Raw genomic sequence first — 24,535 nt, forward strand, 5'->3', positions numbered from 1 at the left:
TTGCCCTGAAGATAATACCAGTGAGCTGCCTTTTAGAAATGCTGCAGTCCTTCTGGTGATGGTAAAACTACAATTTTGTTATTAATGCAAAACAAATAGTAAAATTAGCTGATTTATAATTATTATGCAACATCTTTTGAAAATCTATGCTATTACTGGCATTTTCTGATATATATTTTTTTCTTTTAAAATAAACAGATTTACAAAAGAAGATCAAGTGAAACACAGAAGGACTCACTGATATATGTAGACATGAGAAAAGGACAGAATGAAACAACACGAGTGAGGAGAAATTAAGTTGTTTTCATTCTTGGAAATCTAATATTCTTCATACAACAGGAAATGAAACTCAAACTTCCATTCAAACAAATCAAATGAACACTATCACTTTATGTGTACTCAGTTAATGAATTCTATATTTGCCATTGGTATGCAATCGCATTAAATAACTATCCTGAACATACAGGTACAAAATATATAGTGTAATTAATATTCATATCTAAAGTGGGCACATGGAAGGTAGGACTCAAAAAGTGATAAAAGTCATCCTGTGGCTATCCTAGTGAATGTGAACAGGGGAATTCTAAGTAGAGTGCACTATTTAATCCAATTTTGAATTTACATTCCCTTCAATGGATTTTTTTTAGATTAGATTACTTTACAGTGTGGATTTGTTCAAACAAAAATCTGAAGAAATATAAGGGTTTTTCTGAATGGCTCATTACATGATACTGCCCACGGCTACACTTTAAATATTAATGCAGAAGTTGCAAATCTCTGACCAATTCTCCGTTGTTCTTCCAAACAGAGTCAATCTGTCTGAAAAATATTGTGAAACATACTCTGCAAGCCCTTAAGCAGTAACATATTTACTTATTAATTTATCAACATAGGAATCAAAGTGGGTCATTTTTTACATTATTCCAGTTTTTCAAAAGTACACAGGAGACTCTTTTATAGCACACATGGGTTTATCTCTTTACTATTTATTTCGAATAAATGGTGGGTAAGAATTTTAAATGCTGTTATGACTAAGATAAATTCCCACGAAGAGATCAAGTCCAAATCTTCGCTATTTATAAATCCCACTACAATAGTATTATTAACATCTATTAGGAGGCCAGTTAGCTAATGTGGCTAGCCTCTGGTTCAGAATAATGCCAAAAGCTCAGGTTAATTCCTGGGACCAGCTGAAGTAGGCCTTAGGATGACAGAACCCTCACTTCAACTGGAACACCTAAACCACCCTTTAAAATAATAAGAATGCTATTGCCTCTTGATGAATAATGTTATGAATAGAACATTGTGAGACATATGCCAAATAGTGTTCCATGTTTAATGTGCAATGAGAATGTTTATTTTAAAGTGTATTACTTGCATCTTCAGATTACTGTTTTCAGACATTTTTGGATGACTTCAGAATATTTTCTAGCTCCTTTTAGGTAATTAAGACAACTTATGCTGAGCACAGATGTAAGTCCACATGTAGCATTAACATCCATATGGAACATTATTCATGAATTGTATAGAAAATTCCACTGCATCTTCATGTAAAGATCTATCCCAAGAAGCAGCCAAAAAAATACATTCTGTTATTCTGCACTGTCACATACTGGAATGGACTGGGCAAGCTGTGAATATTGCTGATGATGATCTTTGAGCTAAAAGTACTTTTATTGAGATTTTTTCCCTTGATAATCTACAAACCACATTTCATCTCTGAAAGTGTAGAGTAACATTTTCATTACTATGCAGTGTCGGGTGTTAGGTTGCTGATCTCCTTGTATATTGCTGATCTCCTTTGTATTGCTGAAACTTGGTAAACCGAGTGAGTAAGTCTCCTCTGTTATAGTCAAGTCTATAAGAGGGAATGTAAAGAAAGAAACAAGACAGTCAACCTAATCAGAGAAATGATAGGACTGTTTCCTTCTCAACTCTAGGTGATTTCACCTCCTGACTGACCTGTTATAAATAGTAAGCTCTCAATGGTATTGAAGCTGAGTACCTGAGGGAAATCAATATTTAACTAAATAAAGCTGTACGTCCATCAGATATAAAAATAGATTGAGGCCTTTGAGCACATCGAGTTTAATCATGGCTGATAAGTTTCTCAACTTCATTCTCCTCCATCGATATGTAACACTTGGTTCCCTTGGTTATCAAGAAGTTGTCCATCTCTGTTTTAAATACACTCAATGACTTGGCCTCCACAGCCCTTTTTGGCAATGAGTTCCACAGATTCAACACCCTCTGGCTGAAGAAATTCCTCCTAAAGGATCATCTCTTCACTCTGAGGCTGTGTCCTCAAATCCTAATCTCTCCTACTAGTGAAAACATGTTCTCCATGTCCATCTGTCCAGACCTCTCAGTATGCTGTAAGTTTCAATCAGATCCCCTCCTCATCCTTCAAAACTCCACTAAGTATAAACCCAGAGTGCTCAACTACTCCTCAGATGACAAGCCCTTCATCCCTGGGTTCATTCTTATAGACCTGCTCGGGATCCCCTCCAAAACCAGCACATCCTTCCTTATAATATTATTATACTCATAACATTCCAAATGTGGTCTGGCTAGAACCTATACAGCCTCAGCAGTACATTTCTGCTCTTGTATTCTTATTGACCCTGTGCCAATTAGCTTGTGGCTCTGGGAATAATCTGGAGGTTATCACCTTTTCGGTTCTGCTTTTTAACTTAAATCCTAGATGCTCATATTCCATCAGCAGAATCTCATCTTTCTACTTTTTTGTGGGAATCTACATGGACCATGACAACTGGATCTTTCTCTCCCATTCCAAGTTCCTCTGCAACCCAGGTGAGATATCCTGGAGCCAGACACTAAGCAGCCAACACACCTATTGGGACTCTCGATCTTGGCCACTGAGAGGAGTGTCTATTCCCTTGACTATACTATCCCGCTTACAATTGCATTTCTCTTCTTTCCCCCACTCTTGATTGTCTCCTTGCACCATGATGCTGTGGTCAGTTTACTCAACCTCTCTACAGCCCCCACAGTCATCCACACAGGGAATAAGAATATCAAACCTATTAGACAAGCTCAAGGGCTGAGGCTCCTCAGCACTATGCCTCACTCATAGTTACACCCTCCTGTCCCTGACCACTGACCTTGATGCCACATTCAATTAAATGTGCCCTGATATAAAAGGCAAATATTCTCATTGCATCACTGGAGTTCAGCTTTTTAGTCCACAGTTCAACCAAGGTCAGGAGACAGGAGCCAAGTGACCCTACCACAATCCAAAGTGAGCATCAGCGAGCAGGTTATTGCTAAGCAAGTGTCACTTGACAGCATTGGAAACCCTCTATCATATTGTGTCACTGTCACCATGCTAAAGGAGATAGATTTACAATAGATCTCGGAGCACTGGGCTGGGCATTCATGACGCATTGTGGGTCATCAGCAGCAGCAGAATTGTGTTCAACCACATGTTACAGCCTCATAGCACAGCATTTTCGCCACTCTACCATTACCACCAAGCCCTTCGACTATTTTACTGATGGTCGAGATTAGACTGATAGGGCAGCAATTGGCCAGGTTGGAGTTTTTATGCACTGGTCATATCTGAGTTATACCCTGCATTGTGAGGTAGATGCCTTTGTTACAGCTGCACTGGAAATGAGAAGTGCTGTTGGTCTGAATCACAAGTCTTTAAAATGGTTGCTGGGATGTTTTTAGTGCCCATAACCTTTGCAGTGTCTGGAGCCTTCAGTCATTTATTAATATCAGGTGGAGTGAATCGAATTGGTTGAAGATTGATATGTATGATGCTGCAGTATTCTGGAGGAAGCCGAGATAGATCACCAACTTGGAATTTCTAACTGAAGAGGGATGCAAATAATTAAGGTTGGTCTTTTGTATTGATGTGCTGGATATCCCCATCATTGAAATGGAGGTAATTAGGAAGCCTCCAACTCATTTACATCATTTAATTGCCCCCCTACCATTCCCGTGGCAGGACAGCAGAGTTTAGATCAGTTCTCTTGGTTAGCCCTGTCTATTACATGCTGCATCCAATATACGGCATGCAGGTAATTCTGCTTTGCAGTTTCACCAGGTTGATACTTATCTTTAGGTTTGTCTGGTACCGCACCTCACATGGTCTCTTGAACCTTTCATTGAATCAGGATCCATCTTCCAGTTTGATGGTAATGTGGAGGATACACTGGGTCATGAAGTTACAGATTGTGGTTGAACAAAATTCTGCTGTTACTGATGGCCCACAGTGCCTCAGAAGGCAGTTTGAGTTGTTAGATCTGTTTGAACTTATGGTCCATTTAGCAAGGTAGTAATGTTACACAATATGATAGAGGGTATCGTCAATGTGAAAACTGGATTTAACCTCCGGCTGATCACTCCAGCTGATCCTGTCATAGATACTATTATTTTGTTGGTTTCTTGCCCTCTGCCTTACACCCTAATAGTTATGTCCTTTAGAACTCAGCTTATTTGGTCATTAGTGGTGTTGCTGGACATTTAGGTTCCCCCACACGGAGTAAATTCTGTGCCTTTCCCACCGTCAGTATTTCCTCCAAGTGCTATACAACAAGGGGTAACATTGATTCATCAGCTGAAGGAGGTTTCCTTTGACATGTTTGAACTGATGCCATGTAGCTTATGGGGTCCAGAATCAATATTGAGGAACTCCCAGAGCAACTCCTTCCTCAATGTAAACCAACATGGCACCACCTCTGGTAGGTCTGTCCTGTCGATGGAACAGGACATTCCCAGGGATGATGATGGTGGTTCCTAGGACATTTTTTGAATATGACTCTGTCAGGCTGTTGCTTAACTTGTCTGTGGGACAGTTTTGTTACAAGGCTCCAACTGTTAATAAGGAGGCATTGCAGAGTTGACTGAGCTGTGATATCATTGTTGTTTCTAGTGTCTAGGTCTATGCCAGGTTTCATCCTTTCTTTAGACTTGGTAGTGGTTTGATTAACTTATGTCATTTCAGAGGGCAGTTAATCCAGACCAGAAAGGATGGCAACCTCCTTTCCCCAAAGGTATCTCTGAACTTAGATTTACTTTATTTTCTCTTACTTGCACTGAGAAAGCTGAGGTAAAAAATTATACACTCTAACAAAACCTCAGTGGTGAGGTGCACAAAACAGGCCGATGTAGAGATTTTCAAGTTAACAATAAATGTTAATCCTTTCATTTGCTTAGGCCCATTTGGTCCATTTTTTGTGTCTAAAACTTACTGAGATCTTCTCCCTGCTTTAATATTGTAAAGTAATTTCTTTCTGCTGTATATTACCTGGCCATATTTTCTAATGAAAATATATTTGAAACTTGTGCTTTCATCAAAAGAAATTAATTTTTGAAACTTAAGTGATCAAATGTGGTTTATATTTATTCTGAATAAACATAATACTGGAAACCATCTTTTGAAAGTCAGTAATGTCTTACATCAACATTACATAGAACATAGAACATAAAACATTGCAGCGCAGTACAGGCCCTTCGGCCCTCGATGTTGCGCCAACCTGTCATACCAATCTGAAGCCCATCCAACCTACGCTATTCCATGTACATCCATATGCTTGTCCAATGACGACTTAAATGTACTTAAAGTAGGCGAATCTACTACCGTTGCTGGCAAAGCATTCCATACCCTTACTACTCTCTGAGTAAAGAAACTACCTCTGATATCTGTCCTATATCTATCACCCCTCAATTTAAAGCTATGTCCTCTTGTGCTCACCGTCATCATACTTGGAAAAAGGCTCTCCCTGTCCACCCTATTTAACCCTCTGATTATCTTATATGTCTCTCTTAAGTCACCTCTCAACCTTCTTCTCTCTAACGAAAACTGCCTCAAGTCCCTCAGCCTTTCCTCGTAAGACCTTCCCTCCATACCAGGCAACATCCTAGTAAATCTCCTCTGCACCCTTTCCAAAGCTTCCACATCCTTCTTATAATGCAGTGACCAGAACTGTACACAATAGTCCAAGTGCGGCCAGAGTTTTGTACAGCTGCAGCATAACCTCATGGTTCCGGAACTCGATCCCTCTATTAATAAAAGCTAAAACACTGTATGCCTTCTTAACAATCCTGTCAACCTGGGTGGCAACTTTCAAGGATCTGTGTACATGGACACAGAGATCTCTCTGCTCATCTACACTACCAAGAATCTTACCATTAGCCCAGTACTTTGCATTCCGGTTACTCCGACCAAAGTGAATCACCTCACACTTGTCCGCATTAAACTCCATTTGCCACCTCTCAGCCCAGCTCTGCAGCTTATCTATGTCTCTCTGTAACCTACAACATGCTTCGTCACTATCCACAACTCCACCAACCTTAGTGTCATTTGCAAATTTACTAACCCACCCTTATACGCCCTCATCCAGGTCGTTTATAAAAATGACGAACAGCAGTGGACCCAACACCTTGCGGTACACCACTGGTAACTGGACTCCAGGATGAACATTTACCATCAACCACCACCCTCTATCTTCTTTCAGCAAGCCAACTACTGATCCAAACTGCTATATCTCCCACAATCCCATTCCTCTGCATTTTGTACAATAGCCTACTGTGGGGAACCTTGTCGAATGCCTTGCTGAAATCCATATACACCACATCAACCGGTTTACTCTCATCTACTTGTTTGGTCACCTTCTCAAAGAACTCAATAAGGTTTGTGAGGCACGACCTACCCTCCACAAAACTGTGCTGACTATCCCTAATCAAATTATTCTTTTCTAGATGATTATAAATCCTATCTCTTATAACCTTTTCCAACACTTTACCAACAACTGAAGTAAGGCTCATTGGTCTATAATTACCGGGGTTGTCTCTACTCCCCTTCTTGAACAGGGGAACCACATTTGCTATCCTCCAGTCTTCTGGCAGTATTCCTGTAGACAATGGCGATTTAAAGACCAATGCCAAAGGCTCAGCAATCTCCTCCCTGGCTTCTGAGAGGATCCTAGGATAAATCCCATCTGGCCCAGGGGACTTATCTATTTTCAGACTCTGCAAGATTTCTAATACCTCTTCCTTGTGAACCTCAATCCCACCTAGTCTAGTAGCCTGTATCTCAGTATTATCCTCGACAACATTGTCATTTTCTAGAGTGAATACTGTTGAAAAATATTCATTTAGTGCTTCCCCTATCTCCTTTGACTCCACACACAACTTCCCACTACTATCCTTGATTGGCCCTAATCTTACTCTCGTCATTCTTTTATTCCTTAAATACCTATAGAAAGCCTTAGAATTTACCCTGATCCTATCCGCCAACAACTTCTCATGTCTCCTCCTGGCTCTCCTGAGCTCTCTCTTTAGGTCTTTCCTGGCTACCTTGTAACCCTCAAGCGCCCTAACTGAGCCTTCACATCTCATCCTGACATAAGCCTTCTTCTTCCTCTTGACCAGAGATTCCACTTCCTTCGTAAACCACGGCTCCCGTGCTCTACAGCTTCATCCCTGCCTGACAGGTACATACTTATCTAGGACACACAGGAGCTTTTCCTTGAATAAGCTCCACATTTCTAATGTGTCCATCCCCTGCAGTTTCCTTCCCCATCCTATGCTTCCTAAATCCTGCCTAATCGCATCGTAACTGCCTTTCCCCCAGCTGTAACTCTTGCCTAGTGGAATACATCTATCCCTTTCTATCACGAAAGTAAACATAACAGAATTGTGATTGCTATCACCAAAGTGCTCACCTATTTCCAAGTCTAACACCTGGCCGGGCTCATTACCCAATACCAAATCTAATGTGGCTTCGCCCCTTGTTGGCCTGTCTACATACTGTGAGAAAGTGAGGACTGCAGATGCTGGAGATCAGGGCTGAAAAATGTGTTGCTGGAAAAGCGCAGCAGGTCAGGCAGCATCCGAGGAGCAGGAGAATCAACGTTTCGGGCCCTTCTTCATGAATGAGGAAGGTGTGCCAAGCAGGCTAAGATAAAAGGTAGGGAGGAGGGACTTGGGGAAGGGGTGTTGGGAATGCGATAGCTGGAAGGAGGTTAAGGTGAGGGTGATAGGCCGGAGAGGGGGTGGGGGCGGAGAGGTCGGGAAGAAGATTGCAGGTCAAGAAGGCGGTGCTGAGTCCGAAGGTTGGGATTGAGATAAGGTGGGGGGAGGGGAAATGAGGAAGCTGGAGAAATCTGCATTGATCCCCTGTGGTTGGAGGGTTCCTGGGTGAAAGATGAGGCGCTCTTCCTCCAGGCGCATGTTGCCATGGTCTGGCGATGGAGGAAGCCAAGGACCTGCATGTCCTTGGTGGAGTGGGAGGGAGAGTTAAACTGTTCAGCCACGGGGCAGTTGGGTTGGTTGGTGCGGGTGTCCCAGAGGTGTTCTCTGAAACGTTCCACAAGTAGGCAGACTGTCTCCCCAATGTAGAGGAGGCCACATCGGGTGCAGCGGATGCAGTAAATTATGTGTGTGGAGGTGCAGATGAATTTGTGATGGATATGGAAGGATCCCTTGGGGCCTTGGAGGGAAGTGAGGGGGGAAGTGTGGCGCAAGTTTTGCATTTCTTGCGGTTGCAGGGGAAGGTGCCGGGAGTGGAGGTTGGGTTGGTGGCGGGTGTGGACCTGACGAGGCAGTCGCGGAGGGAGTGGTCTTTCCGGAACGCTGATAGGGGAGGGGTGGGAAAGATATCCTTGGTGGTGGGGTCTGTCTGGAGGTGGCGGAAATGACGAAGGATGGTACGATGTACTTGCGGAATGTTTCAGAGAACACCTCTGGGACACCGGCACCAACCAACCCAATCGCCCTGTGGCTGAACACTTTAACTCCCCCTCCCACTCCGCCAAGGACATGCAGGTCCTTGGCCTCCTCCATCGCCAGACAATGGCAACACGCGCCTGGAAGAAGAGCGCCTCACCTTCCGCCTAGGAACCCTCCAACCACAAGGGATCAATGCAGATTTCTCCAGCCATCTCATTTCCCCTCCCCCCACCTTATCTCAGTCCCAACCTCGGACTCAGCACCGCCTTCTTGACCTGCAATCTTCTTCCTGACCTCTCCGCCCCCACACCACTCCGGCCTATCACCCTCACCTTAACCTCCTTCCACCTATTGCATTCCCAACACCCCTCCCCCAAGTCCCACCTCCCTACCTTTTACCTTAGCCTGCTTGGCACACCTTCCTCATTCCTGAAGAAGGGCTTATGGCCGAAACATTGATTCTCCTGCTCCTTGGATGCTGCCTGACCTGCTGCGCTTTTCCAGCAACACATGTTTCAGCTTTGTCAACATACTGTGTCAAGAAGCCCTCCTGCACACACTGGACAAAAACTGACCCATCTATAGTACTCCTAATATAGTGTTCCCAGTCAATATTTGGAAAGTTGAAGTCCCCCATGCCAAATACCTTGTCTCTCTCACTCCTATCGAGAATCATCTTTGCTATCCTTTCCTCTACATAGAAACATAGAAAAATACAGCGCAGTACAGGCCCTTTGGCCCTCGATCTTGCGTCGATCCAAGCCCACCTAACCTACACTAGCCCACTATCCTCCATATGCCTATCCAATGCCCGTTTAAATGCCCATAAAGAGGGAGAGTCCACCACTGCTACTGGCAGGGCATTCCATGGACTCACGACTCGCTGAGTTAAGAATCTACCCCTAACATCTGTCCTATACCGACCACCCCTTAATTTAAAGCTATGCCCCCTCGTAATAGCTGACTCCATACGTGGAAAAAAGGTTCTCATGGTCAACCCTATCTAAACCCCTAATCATCTTGTACACCTCTATCAAGTCACCCCTAAACCTTCTTTTCTCCAATGAAAACAGCCCCAAGTGCCTCAGCCTTTCCTCATATGATCTTCCTACCATACCAGGCAACATCCTAGTAAACCTCCTCTGCACCCGTTCCAGTGCCTCCACATCCTTCCTATAGTATGGCGACCAAAACTGCACACAATACGCCAGATGCGGCCGCACCAGCGTCTTATACAACTGCAACATGACCTCAGGACTCCGGAACTCAATTCCTCTACCAATAAAAGCCAGTACGCCATATGCCTTCTTCACCGCACTATTTACCTGGGTGGCAACTTTCAGAGATCTGTGTACATGGACACCAAGATCCCTCTGCTCATCCACACTACCAAGTATCTGACCATTAGCCCAGTACCCCATCTTTTTGTTACTCTTACCAAAGTGAATCACCTCACACTTACCTACATTGAACTCCATCTGCCCAGCTCTGCAGCTTATCTGTATCCCGCTGTAACCTGACACATCCTTCCTCACTGTCAACAACTCCACCGACTTTCGTATCATCCGCAAACTTGCTCACCCAACCTTCTAGCCCCTCCTCCAAGTCATTTATAAAAATGACAAACAGCAATGGTCCCAAAACAGATCCTTGCGGAACACTGCTAGTAACTGCACTCCAAGATGAACCTTTACCATCAACTACTACCCTCTGTCTTCTTCCAACCAGCCAATTCCTAATCCAAACCTCCAACTCACCCTCAATGCCATACCTCCATATTTTTTGCAGTAGCCTACCATGGGGAACCTTATCAAACACCTTACTAAAATCCATATACACCACATCTACCGCTTTACCCTCGTCCACATCCTTAGTCACCTTCTCAAAGAATTCAATAATGTTTGTGAGGCATGACCTGTCCTTCACAAAACCATGCTGACTATCCTTGATCATATTATTCCTATCCAGATATTCATAAATCCTATCCCTTACAATTCTCTCTAAGACTTTGCCCACAACAGAAGTGAGACTCACCGGCCTATAGTTACTAGGGTTATCCCTACTCCCCTTCTTGAACAAGGGAACCACATTTGCTATCCTCCAGTCTTCTGGCACTATTCCTGTAGACAACGAGGACATAAAAATCAAGGCCAATGGCTCTGCAATCTCCTCCCTTGCTTCCCAGAGAATCCTAGGATAAATGCCATCAGGCCCAGGGGACTTATCTATTTTCACCCTTTCCAGAATTTCCAACACCTCTTCCCTACATACCTCAAAGCCATCCATTCTAATTAATTGTGACTCAGTATTCACATCGGCAACAATGTCCTGTTCCTGAGTGAATACTGACGAAAAGTATTCATTCAGTGTCTCCCTAATCTCTTCAGCCTCCACACGCAACTTCCCACTACTATCCTTGACTGGACCTATTCCTACCCTAATCATTCTTTTATTCCTGACATACCTATAGAAAGCCTTAGGGTTTTCCCTGATCCTATCAACTAAGGACTTTTCATGTCCCCTCCTTGCTGCTCTTAGCTCTCTCTTCTGGAACTATTCATTTGTTTAGTTTTGTTACAGTTCCATTATTTGACATTACCATATCTTTATCTAACTACGCCTTGCAGATCAATCTGGACTGTATTTTAAAATTACTAAGAACCAAATACTCACACTTTTAATTCTTGTTAAATTAAAATGCTATATCTAAAATGAGTGCTTTAACATTATTTGTGCTTTTTGAAGTGCTAAATACTCTAAATCTTGGCAAGACTGCTCACTTGTTATAAACTCTATGAATTTGGGTTTGCATTTTTTGTTTGTACTAATGCTCTGTACATTACAACAACATATTGGCATATTAGAATAACATGGGCTTTGGTAGGAAGTGTGGCGGAGTCCAGTGAGGCCTATTTGACATTGTGAGCAACTCAATGCATCATTTAAGCAAGTTCTAGCCATTGAGGTGAGTTTCTCACTGGGAACAGGGAAGTTGGATTAAGATGGATTATCACTTATTAATGACCTTATTAATTACACATCTCTCCTCATTAATATGCAGCTTCCTACTCTACCATCCTTCACGTGCAAATTAGGTGCCTAGAATTCTCAGTTTGGATGTCAGAGTGGATGTCTGGAGAATTCAGCTCACCACTGGCTTTGAAGAACTTCCATGTTGATCTCAGGGCACAATTCATTAGCACCAGACACACACTTCAATCATCCATAGAGGCTAGCAACTGATATGTGCCAATTCCTTGGAATCCTCATGGCACTTCTCCAAATGAGTTGCAGAATGCTCAGGGAGTACAGACTTATATTACAGGGCACATCAACAACAAGCACTGAAAGGCTGCTGCAAGGACATCTTATGCACAGGTCCAGGCACCCAGCACTTGGATGGGGCCAGGCTGTATCCAAGCATTGCTCATTTGCTATCTTAGCAATCGCTGACTTAGCATCATCCTGCATGCTCAGAGCATCCTGCCTTTCTTCACTTGCGTTACCTTGCTTCATTTTGCCTTGCTTTACCTATTAGCACAGTCAGGTAGGTAAAAAAACAGATTCTGGATTAGAGTGGTGCTGGAAAAGCACAGCAGTTCAGACAGCATCCAAGGAGCAGGAAAATCGACGTTTCGGGCAAATATTCGGGAATATTCCGGATGAAGGGCTTTTACCCGAAACGTCGATTTTCCTGCTCCTTTGATGCTGCCTATTAGCACAGTCACACAACCAAGTAGCTTGCTTTGCCGGTTCAAGTTTAGAGTTAAAAAGGAGATGGATTAGGAGTTCAGCAGCAAATGGGCTGAGATAGGAACAGAGTTAGATCATGTTTTACTGGTGGAAATACGGTCTTGGTGATTTCAGCTCAAGATTCAACCAGTTGCCCAGGATGGAATTAGTAACCAGGGAATGGAGTGTGTAGTGGGGACCAAAGACAATGAGTGGAATTTTCTTTTTTTTAGATTAAGTGTAGAGGAAGACAGAAAAGCATGAGGGGCTTCTGCTTCAGGCCAAGTTAGTCTACTCCAAATGATTGCCTTCTTCAATATGGGAAAGCTTCAACCCTAACACTGAGTGTTTATATGAGTATAAAGACAGAGCTAATTGCAAACAGCACACAACACATCCTTCATGCATTTTTGAAAAGTACATTATGATCAGTGAAAATTCTGACTGTTACTATAACTAGGTACCACTAGAGAGCAAATTTTCATAAGGACAACCATCGAAGAAAGCTGCAATTCGAGCCATATTGCGCCCTCCAGAGGTGTGAAAAATATTTGCAACCAGTGGATCACCTTTCTCAAGGGCTGTCACCATTCATAGGGCAAACATGATAGTCAACCTATACACAATGGAAGCCTCAAAGGACCAGAGTATTTTTGTTAATATTGTATTATTTTACTTCGTCCACAATTTTATCAAGTAAATGTTTTGCTTTATCCCATCTGTTTTATTCTTTAAGCAACAAAAATGTTCCTATCTTTACAAGGATCAGTAAAAGTACTCATGATTTGGAGATGCCGGTGTTGTACACTGGGGTGTACAAAGTTAAAAATCACACAACACCAGGTTATAGTCCAACAGGTTTACCTGATGAAGGAGCGTCGCTCCGAAAGCTAGTGTGCTTCCAATTAAACCTGTTGGACTATAACCTGCTGTTGTGTGATTTTTAACTGAGTAAAAGTACGTTAGTCACTGCAAGGTATATTGATAAACATCATCCTGCATTGCTGTTTTCTGTTGAATTAGGTGTATGAGGCACATATAAAAGGAAGAATCCCAGAAAAGATTAAAATGCATTTGTTTATAACCTAAAAGCATTCATCTGCCCATTAACTAGTTGTCTCTGAAAATACAAGCTGTATGGTTGTCACAATTCTCAATCCACTCCAATTCAATTTAATCATCAAAAACTTGGCAAATGTACTCTTACAATCCTAATAATTTCTAAATGGGTACCATTGCTTGTAAACTATTTGGGAAAGAATGGGCGAACCAAACCTGTAGACTGACTTAATCTCCATCTTTGTAACTGCTCCTGACTTAGTGTCAGGCATTGTGTATGGTTCCGAATGTTGGAGATTGTCTTAAAGTCCAAACAATTTGATGATGTTGCACTGGCATAGATGGGGATAAGTAGAACTGGATTTATTGAGTAAATATTTATATACTTGGTCTCCTAACAATCTTATCAACAATATCCATTGTCATTTAATATTGCTGAACTTGCATATTTTTGAAAAGACAGAAACGTTTTTCAAAGTCCTTCATCTTGTACACATCAGGACAATTTGAAAGAAATATGAATGTAAAAGGAAGACAGCATTTTTACTATATGCAAGGTGAGTGCCAATTCATTGGCAAGTGGACTCAGATTGGCAGAGGCGTTGTGATGGAGAATGCAGCAATTTGATGATGATTGATAATACTGAGTACAGAAGTTGGGAGGTCATGCTGTGGCTGTGCAAGACATTGGTTTGGCCACTTTTGGAATATTGCATGCAAATCTGGTCTCCTTCCTATTGGAAGGATGTTGTGAAACTTGAAAGGGTTCAGAAAAGATTTACAAGGATGTTGCCAGGATTGGAGGATTTGAGCTACAGGGAAAGGCTGAACAGGCTGGGGCAGTTTTTCCTGGAGCGTCGGAGGCTGAGGGGTGACCTTGTAGAGGTTTATAAAATCATAGATCGGATAAATAGACAAAGTCTCTTCCCTTGGGTGGGGAGTCCAAAACTAGAGGGCATAGGTTTAGGGTAAGAGGGGAAAGATATAAAAGAGACCTGAGGGGCAACCTTTTCAAGCAGAGGGTGGCACCTGTATGGAATAAGCTGCCAGAGGAAGTGGTGGGGGCTAGTACGATTGCAAAATTTAAAAGGCATCTGGATGGGTATATGAATAGGAAGGGTTTGGAGGGATATGGACTGGGTGCTGGCAGGTGGGACTAGATTAGGTTGGGATATCTGGTCGGCATGGACACGTTGAACCGAAGGGTCTGTTTTCATGCAGTACATCTCTATGACTCTATGATAGTTAATTGCCAAACTTTGTTTAAATTTTGAACCAGGCAAGTTGAATCAGATTGATCAAGGCATTGCCCTAACAAACAAACTACAGAATGTCTGTAACTGTAACAGGCACATTGTGTGTACACACTGAGTTTTGCAAGCACTGGCTGGTTAAGTAGAGACATAGAACATAGAACAATACAGCACAGAACAGGCCTTTCGGCCCACGATGTTGTGCCGAACATATGTCCTAGCTTAAGCACCTATCCATGTACCTATCCAATTGCCGCTTAAAGGTCACCAATGATTCTGACTCTGCCACTCCCACAGGCAGCGCATTCCATGCCCCCACCACTCTCTGGGTAAAGAACCTACCCCTGACACCTCCCCTATACCTTCCACCCTTCACCTTAAATTTATTCCCCTTGTAACACTCTGTTGTACCCAGGGAAAAAGTTTCTGACTGTCTACTCTATCTATTCCTCTGATCATCTTATAAACCTCTATCAAGTCACCCCTCATCCTTCGCCGTTCCAATGAGAAAAGGCATAGCACACTCAACCTATCCTCGTACGACCTATTCTCCATTCCAAGCAATATCCTAGTAAATCTCCTCTGCACCCTCTCCAAAGCTTCCACATCTTTCCTAAAATGAGGCGACCAGAACTGCACACAGTACTCCAAATGTGGCCTTACCAAGGTCCTGTACAGCTGCAACATCACCTCACGACTCTTGAATTTAATCCCTCTGCTAACGAATGCTAATACACTATAGGCCTTCTTACAAGCTCTATCCACCTGAGTGGCAACTTTCAAAGATCTATGAACATAGACCCCAAGATCCCTCTGCTCCTCCACCTTACTAAGAACCCTACCATTAACCCTGTATTTCTCAGTCTTATTTGTCCTTCCAAAATGGACAACCTCATACTTGACAGGGTTGAACTCCATCTGCCACTCCTCAGCCCAGCTCTGCATCATATCTAAGTTCCTTTGCAGCCGACAACAGCCCTCCTCACTATCCACAACTCCACCAATCTTCATATCGTCTGCAAATCTACTGACCCACCCTTCGACTCCCTCTTCCAAGTCATTAATAAAAATTACAAACAGCAGAAGACCCAGAACTGATCCCTGTGGAACTCCACTTGTAACTGGGCTCCAGGCTGAATATTTACCATCTACCACCACTCTCTGACTTCGACCAGTTAGCTAGTTCTCTATCCGACTGGCCAAACTTCCCACTATCCCATGCCTTCTGACTTTCCACATAAGCCTACCATGGGGAACCTTATCAAATGCCTTACTAAAATCCATGTACACTACATCCACTGCTCTACCCTCATCCACATGCTTGGTCACCTCCTCAAAGAATTCAATAAGACTTGTAAGGCAAGACCTACCCCTCACAAATCCGTGCTGGCTGACCCTAATCAAGCAGTGTCTTTCCAGATACTCATAAATCCTATCCCTCAGTACCCTTTCCATTACTTTGCCTACCACCGAAGTAAGACTAACTGGCCTGTAATTCCCGGGGTTATCCCTATTCCCTTTTTTGAACAGGGGCACAACATTCGCCACTCTCCAGTCCCCTGGCACCACCCCCATTGACAGTGAAGACGAAAAGATCATTGCCAACGGTTCTGCAATTTCCTCTCTTGCTTCCAACATAATCCTAGGATATATCCCATCAGGCCAGGGGGACTTGTCTATCCTCAAGTTTTTCAAGATGCCCAACACATCTTCCTTCCTAACAAGTATCTCCTCTAGCTTATCAGTCCGTTTCATACTCTTCTCTTCAACAATATGGTCCCTCTCATTTGTAAATACTGAAGAAAAGTACTCATTCAAGACTTCTCCTATCTCTTCTGACTCAATACACAGTTTCCCACTACTGTCCTTGATCGGACCTACCCTCGTTCTCGTCATTCTCATGTTTCTCACATACGCATAAAAGGCCTTGGGGTTATCCTTGATCCTACCCGCCAAAGATTTTTCATGCCCTGTCTTAGCTCTCCTAATCCCTTTCTTCAGCTCCCTCCTGGCTATCCTGTATCCCTCCACTGCTCTGTCTGAACCCTGTTTCCTCAGCCTTCTGTAAGCCGCCTTCTTCCTCTTTACAAGACATTCAACCTCCCTCGTCAACCAAGGTTCCCTCACACAACCATCTCTTTCCTGCCTGACATGTACATACATATCAAGGACACGTCGTATCTGTTCCTTGAAAAAGTTCCACATTTCAACGACATCCTTCCCTGACAGCCTATGCTCCCAATTTATGCTCCTCAGATCCTGTCTTGCAGCATCGTACTTACCCTTCCCCCAATTGTAAAACCTGCCCTGTTGCACGCACCTATCTCTCTCCATAACCAAGGTGAAAGTCACAGAATTGTGGTCACCATCACTAACAAGCCCATCACTTGTCCTGGTTCGTTACCAAGTACCAAATCCAATATGGCCTCCCCTCTGGTCGGACAATCTACATACTGAGCGAGAAAAACTACCTGGACACACTGCACAAACACTGCCCCGTCCAATCTACTTGATCTAAAAAGCTTCCAATCAATATTTGGGAAGTTGAAATCGCCCATGACTACTACCCTGTGGCTTCTGCACCTTTCCAAAATCTGTTTCCCAATCTGTTTCTCCACATCTCTGCTGCTATTGGGGGGCCTATAGTAAACACCCAACATGGTGACTGCTCCTTTCCTATTTCTGATTTCAGCCCACACTACCTCCAAAGGCAGATCCCCCTCGAACTGCCTTTCTGCAGCCGTTATACCATTTCTAATTGGCATCACCACCCCCCTTCCTTTTTTACCCCCCTAATCTTACTGAAACATCTGTAACCAGGAACCTCCAACAACCATTCCTGTCCCTCTTCTATTCACGTTTCCTTGATGGCCACAACATCGTAGTCGCAAGTACCAATCCATGCCTTAAGTTCACCCACCTTATTTCTGATACTCCTTGCATTGAAGTATACACACTTGAGCCCATCTCTGTGTCCGCAAGTATTTCCTGTCAGTGCTACCTTCTCCACAGCCTCCCTACATTCTTGGACATCCTGAAAAACAGCTAACCTACTTGCTGGACTACAAGTCTGGATCCCATCCCCCTGCCAAATTAGTTTAAACATCCCCCCGAAGAGTGCTAGCAAACCTACCTCCCAGGATATTGGTGCCCTTCTGGTTCAGGTGCAACCCGTCCTGCTTGTACAGGTCCCACCTTCCCCAGAATGCAGTCCAATTGTCCAAATATCTGAAGCCCTCCCTCCTACACCATCCTCGCAGCCACGTGTTCAACTGCACTCTCTCCCTATTCCTTACCTCACTGTCACGTGGCACCGGCAACAACCCAGAGATGACGACTCTGTTCGTGCTAGGTTTTAGCTTCCAGCCTAACTCCCTGAGCTCCTGAATGACCTCCCCACCCCTCTTCCTACCTATGTCATTGGTGCCAATGTGCACCACGACTTCTGGCTGCACTCCCTCCCCCTTAAGGATTCTGAAGACACGGTCCGAGATGTTTCGGACCCTGGCACCCGGGAGGCAACAAACCATCCGAGAGTCTCGCCCATGTCCACAGAATCGCCTGTCTGTCTCTCTAACTATAGAATCTCCTATAACCAGCGCTCTCCTCCTCTCCCCCTTTCCCTTCTGGGCCTCAGAGCCGGACCTCGTGCCAGAGACCCGTTCACTGCAGCTTACCCCTGCTAGGTCATTCCCCCCAACAGTATCCAAAGCGGTATACTTATTGTTGAGGGGAACGATCACAGGGGATCCCTGCACTGCCTGCTTCCCCCCCTTCCCACCTCTAACTGTTACCCAGCTACCTCTGTTCTCTGGTGTAACTATGTCATTGTAGCTTCTATCTATAACCCTCTCAGTCTCTCGAATAATCCTCAGTTCTTCCAACTCCAGGTCCAGTTCCCTAACGTGGTCTGTGAGGAGCTGGAGCTGGCTGCATTTCCTGCAGGTGAAGTCAGCAGGAGCATCGGTGGTCACCCCTACCTCAAACTTCCTGCAAGAGGAACATTCCACCGCCTGCGCTGCCATTACTCTACACTTAGTCTCCAAAACAAGAACACTAAGTAGCTTACCTGTTCAACCGACTGAGTCCTTTTTTTTAGGTTAGAGGAGGATGGAGGGTGGGAGACACTACACTTGTCGGGTTCCTTCTCCACTCAAACCTCTTACCTTCCCAGAAGCCTTGTTGATGACTTCCGGGTTCCCGCTCCTAATTGAAAAAAGGACATGCCATTTGATACAATCCATCAGTCTTTCTCTATCAGAGGGTTTATCAGTGCCAATGAGCTGTCTGGACTTTCTCTATCTGGACAACTCATTGCACTGATAAACCCTCTGCTACATATCCCCGCCCCTCCACGGCCCCCCCACCCCCAATATGAACACCAGTCACAAAGCCATATTCTCTCTTCCTCATTATCCAAGGAGTCAAGACTTTCATTTCCTGTCTTCTCCCACTGTTGGAATATACCTAACTTGAACATGAAACCCTAGCAATGACTTATTTTTTGATTACTACTTTTCCTTTGAGTCTTTAATTCAATTTTTTCCTGGCTAGATCCCTTCTCATGCCAGTTAATCTCGGCCCTATTCCAATTCAGAGGCTTCATTTTACATTGCTCTTTTTCACTGTTAGTCTAAACCATACGATGAGCACACTTACTCAAGTGATCCTCCGAAGACTTGGTGCATCTCATTTCCCAGCAACAAATCCATCAATATCTCCTTCCTAGATATTTCGAGATAAAATTAGTCAAGAAGGTTCTCCTGAATGTATTTCAAAAATTCTCCATCCCTTTACCCTTCATCCTCTTCAATATTTAAGTAATTAAGATATCCACCTTCTACAAGTCCCTGTACCACTCCTGTGATTTCCCTACAGATTTGTTCCTAAGAAAAGGATTGAGAAGGGAAACAAATTGTCAATTCATTCTCTCCTTAATTATTTTATTATTCTAAATGAAACCTTCCTGTGAAATTATTATATTACATAGAAAATTATAATCATTTTATTTTATGTTTTAGATTACTGTATGTCTGTATTTTCCCTGACTACAACTCAGGGGTGTTCAAAATTAATGTGGCACACAGACTGTATTGGTTAACATAGGAACCTCAACATCAGGCCTAGTTCTGAACTTGGTTCTTCTTAATCAGTATGACTGAATATAAATTAGGAGAAAGTGAGGACTGCAGATGCTGGAGATCTGAGTTGAGATTGTGGTGCTTGAAAAGCACAGCAGGTCAGACAGCATTCGAGGAGCAAGAGAATCGACATTTTGCGCATCGATATTTCCTGATGAAGGGCTTGTGCCCGAAACGTTGATTCTCCTGCTCCTTGGATGCCTGACCTGCTGTGCCTTTCGAGCACCACACTCTCTGACTGAATATAAATCACTGGATCATACTTTAAAAGTTCTGTGCTATGCTCTGCTACATTTTGCAAATGGGAGCAGGAATGTTTGATTTCATGTTGCTGTCATTGAAAGTTGAGAACTTTAACTTATTTCATTGGTCATAGATATTAATTGATGTAATGATCTGAAAAATATTTTCTAACAGTGTGATCTTTAACAACGCTATGTTTAGTATGTACCGTCTTATTTATAGGTTATTTCTAAGTCAGAAGTAATGCAGGGATCCAAATATACTACTTTATTTTGCTGGTTTTCTCCTATATAATAGCAACGCAGGTGTCTTACAATTTACCACACTCACTTAGTTACTGCCATTTGTATAGCAATGTCCTGAAAAAATGGATTGAGAATTACTCGCATTTTTTGGAAGACCTGTAACAAAATTAAATTATTTTGAGCATACGCTTGTCTTATTGGTCTATTGATAGTCTGAAAATATGTTAGGTGAAGCATGCCAGCATATTGCACACCTCTATAGAAAGGGTTAGGGTGGCAGCAGGACATAGGAATATAGGAATCGCTAGTCAGAGAAAAACTCATTCACTTTCTGTCATCCTGTTATTCATATTACTGAACATTAATGGAGTTGTGAACTGACCACAGCAATCATTCTCAATCGTTTCAAATATAACCCAGCTGTGGAACAAAAGAACTCCAATAGAGAAAACAAAATTAGAGATTGCTGGAAAGACTCAGCAGGTCTAGCAGCATCTATGATGAGAAATCAGAGTAAACGTTTCAGGTCAAGTGACCCTTCCAATAGTGGAAAGTGTTGGGAATCATAGGTCCAAAATCAATGTATTTCTCTTAAACCTGCGATAGTTTTTTTTTCATTTCAGTTATGGCATAGAGTCATAGAGATGTACAGCATGGAAACAGAACTTTCGGTCCAACCCGTCCATGCCGATCAGATATCCCAAGTCATCTTAAGTCTCTGCCATCTTCCTTAATTAAATGAATTATTGCATAACTTGCCTGATAGTCTCATTTAATCAGATAAATTTGTCTTCAGGCTTCGTACTTCTGCTTCAATCATTACATTCAAGCTTACCACCATGAAGGATTCAATCTCCTGGTTAGATTAAATACTTTCCAATATTCTAAGTTTGGTCTTCTTAAATCTCAAAAATTTTAATTCAGCTTTTGTAACATCTATAACAATAGTAATGTCGGATGTAATCATCGTGATCGCCAATATTTAAAGCTTTGTACTCAAAATCAATCCAAATTTTGCCCCTTGGAAAGTTTTCACAAAATGGGGCAAATAATAAATGCAGACTTTGCCACCAATTCTTACATACACAAAATCAAACTTTTTAAATTGGCTATTATGTGGAGACAGGATGTATAAGTCACTACTTATATCACACGTGGGAACATCACCCACCACGTGCATGGCAGCTACTCATGTGATTCAGCCAATGTAGTCTACCTCATATGCTGCCGGCAAGGATGCCCCGAGGTATGGTGTATTAGCAAAATTTTGTAGACGCTACAACAATGGATGATTGGAAACTTTGCAACAATTGGCAGACTGGAATGTGAAGGGCTTTTGCCCGAACCGTCGATTTTGCCTGTCCTCGGATGCTGCCTGAATTGCTGTGCTCTTCCAGCACCACTGATCCAGAATCTGGTTTCCAGCATCTGCAGTCATTGTTTTTACCTCACTGGAATGTTCCCTCCCAGTTGGAGAACACTTCAGCAATCAAGGACATTCAGCCTCCAATCTGCGGGTAAGCATCCTCCAAGGTGGACTTCGAGATACACAACAATGCAGAATCACTGAGCCGAAACTGATAGCCAAGTTCTGTACCCTTGATGACGGTTTCAACCATGATCTTGGGTTCATGTCACGCTACATGTAATCCCACCATACTGTTCTGTACTTCTGAAATTTTCCTTGCTGTTCTGTTTCAACACCATCTTCTTGATAACATTTTAATGATCACTCTACTGTAATTATTTTGTGCAGTTTTGGATTACTTGTTACTTTGACTAGACCCTCAGCATGTGACTCTTGAAAGTATCATGTTATTCCAGCCATTTGGTTTGTGTTCAGCACCACCTTATTTTTAGTATTTTGTAATTATTTTTCTGCCTCAATTAATTGGATTATAGGTTATCCCTTATTTGCTATTCAGAAGTTGATACTTTACTCACACCATCTGACACTTTTGATCACGTGCAGAGACTTAGTATTCAGCCTGTCGACACTCCACTCACACCATTTGTGTTATCTTTTGATCTCTCTGTCAACTGGTCTCTCTGCCTATAAACTCTGTGCCCATGTGCTTCTCTTCTCTTCACCTGAGGAAGGGGCAGCACACCGAAATCTTATGATTCCAAATAAACCTGTGAACTATAACCTGGTGTTGTGTGACTTCTGACCAGATCAAAGGAGACCGGGAACTCCTGAGACCTGAACAATTCAGAATCAGTCTGGATTTTAACATTGAACTTATACTATACATCAACATAAAATCAGTCACAGATGAGAAAGGGCATTTGGCGCAATGTGACTCATTCATCCTGAATTACCCCCAAATTCCACACTCCGATCCCCATTTCAGTATTTAATTATTTCTTAAACGATTCCAAGTTTGTTGGTTCCATTATGCCATCTGGAATCCACCATGCCTTGACCATTTTTTTGAAGAATTTCCAGATGTGACTTCTAAATTAGCATTTTTCTGATTTTAAACTTGGCCTTTTGATTTACTTTCATAGTTCAAAACAATTTTCCAGACTTACCTGTTCCTTACCACTTAATACCATCTCAATATCTATTTTCAGACATTATCCATCAAGGCTGAAAGGTATATATTTTTCCAGACTTTCCTCATAATACTGTGATCAATCTTGCCGATCTTTTCTCTGCTGTTTTAATGCTTGTATATTTTCCTTGTGTTATATTGGTGATGCAGATGCAGTTTGTGTCCTTTCATTTGTGATCTATTCATGTTTGAAAGTGGTACTAATTTGAGTTGCTGCAATAAGAGTAGGCTGGATTTGTAACGTTCGCATGCACCATTTTAAGAGAAATCTGCAAAAGTGTTCTGTATTATAGGTGCTATATCAAGGTAGGTTGTTGTTTTTGTTGCTGTTGTTGAATGTTGCAGACATTTATCTTGAGGTGAATAAATTAATGTGTGAACATTTCTGATACAAGTGATTGTGTTTTTAAGCTTTGATGTTAACATGTACTGTCAGGTGCAATATTGGGATGGTTTTGCATAAACATTTCCTGCATACCTGATGAAAAAAATTGTACAGTGAGTTGTCTGGTTCCACCCCATGCTGCAGAAAGCAAGCTATCTCTTACTGTGTGCAGGAATCATTAGATTACCCAGAATATTTATATATTTAGAATGTTTAACCAGATCTTCATATATTCACGTTTAGAAGTGGGTATTTTTCTGACATAGTTCATTCAGCAGAGTAAATATATCAATAGTTTTTGAATGACCCAAGTCAATGGTCATAACCCTCACTCCTGAAAAATCCTTGGCGCTAATGACTTAGTAACAATATGGACAATCAATCCAAAACCGTGAAATTGCAAAACGACCCTTCAGAAGAACAAAAGAACAAATCCTCTAGAATCTAGGGCATTTCATTCTTCTGGGGTTTTTTTTGCAAGTGCATGAGGGGGAGCTGGGGATGCTAAATTTGAGTGCACAATTGTAAACTTTAAAATTCAGAGTAATACAAGGGCTTAAACGCTTATGTTTGCAATTTCTCCAAGAAGAGGTTAGGTCGCTCAGGACTTTGTGCACAAGTTCAGACTTTAAGGCTCCAAGACTCTGTCTGCATAGTGACCCTGGGCTGGGTTATGACCAGCCGCTCCATCTCAGCAAGGCGTCCCACCTTTACACACGTGTCACTCAGCAGCACACCGTGTGCAGGTCCCCAGACATAGGTTTCTGCAATTAGGTGGGCTTTGTGCATGCTGATGATTGCCAGTTTTTATTCCTGGACAGACCTTGTACAGAGAGGACAGGGGAACTATTTAATCACAGCGTGTGAATCCTTGCATTGTGAGGCAGATAGCAAGCGGAGGTTTCCAGGCTGAGCAGAGAAACCAGGAGGTTGATGAGGCGTTGAGGTGCTCTTGGATGCAGGGAATCGCAGAGGTAGAGTTTGTGCTGGAAACGTTGGAGGGGGGAAGTCGAGAACCAGGACACAAAGCTGAAGCATTTGGAAGTGAGGGAATCAATTGAAGCACTTGGAGCCATATAGTGAAATCAAGACAGAATTGAGGGAAATTAGGGACAAAGACTTGGAGGAGGACCGGCCAGACAAAAATATTGAAAGAAAGAACTCAAGAGGGAAATAAAAATGGGACCAGACATGTTGAACTGTAAGTTTTTGGCAG

At 42.7% G+C, this 24,535-nt stretch overlaps 1 protein-coding gene and 1 long non-coding RNA gene across 2 annotated transcripts in view; one reads left to right on the top strand and one right to left on the bottom strand.

Moving 5' to 3' along the window:
• LOC122555512 (uncharacterized) overlaps positions 1-5,398 on the top strand; it is a 31,461-nt gene extending 26,063 nt beyond the window's left edge. The window contains exon 5 of the mRNA XM_043701536.2: positions 199-5,398. Within this exon, the coding sequence (XP_043557471.2) occupies positions 199-297 (99 nt within the window). The 3' untranslated portion in view covers positions 298-5,398. The remainder of the gene's footprint in view (positions 1-198) is intronic.
• LOC148148525 (uncharacterized) overlaps positions 1-24,535 on the bottom strand; it is a 93,397-nt gene that overhangs the window by 37,317 nt on the left and 31,545 nt on the right. The window contains exons 2-3 of the long non-coding RNA XR_015758836.1: positions 19,407-19,472; positions 18,817-18,953 (exon numbers count right to left, since the gene is read on the bottom strand). This is a non-coding gene — a long non-coding RNA (uncharacterized LOC148148525). The remainder of the gene's footprint in view (positions 1-18,816; positions 18,954-19,406; positions 19,473-24,535) is intronic.

Source organism: Chiloscyllium plagiosum, unplaced genomic scaffold, assembly GCF_037043375.1.
Source record: "Chiloscyllium plagiosum isolate Xiang-an unplaced genomic scaffold, Cpla_swu_hap1 HiC_scaffold_12, whole genome shotgun sequence".
Taxonomy (NCBI): Eukaryota; Metazoa; Chordata; class Chondrichthyes; order Orectolobiformes; family Hemiscylliidae; genus Chiloscyllium; species Chiloscyllium plagiosum.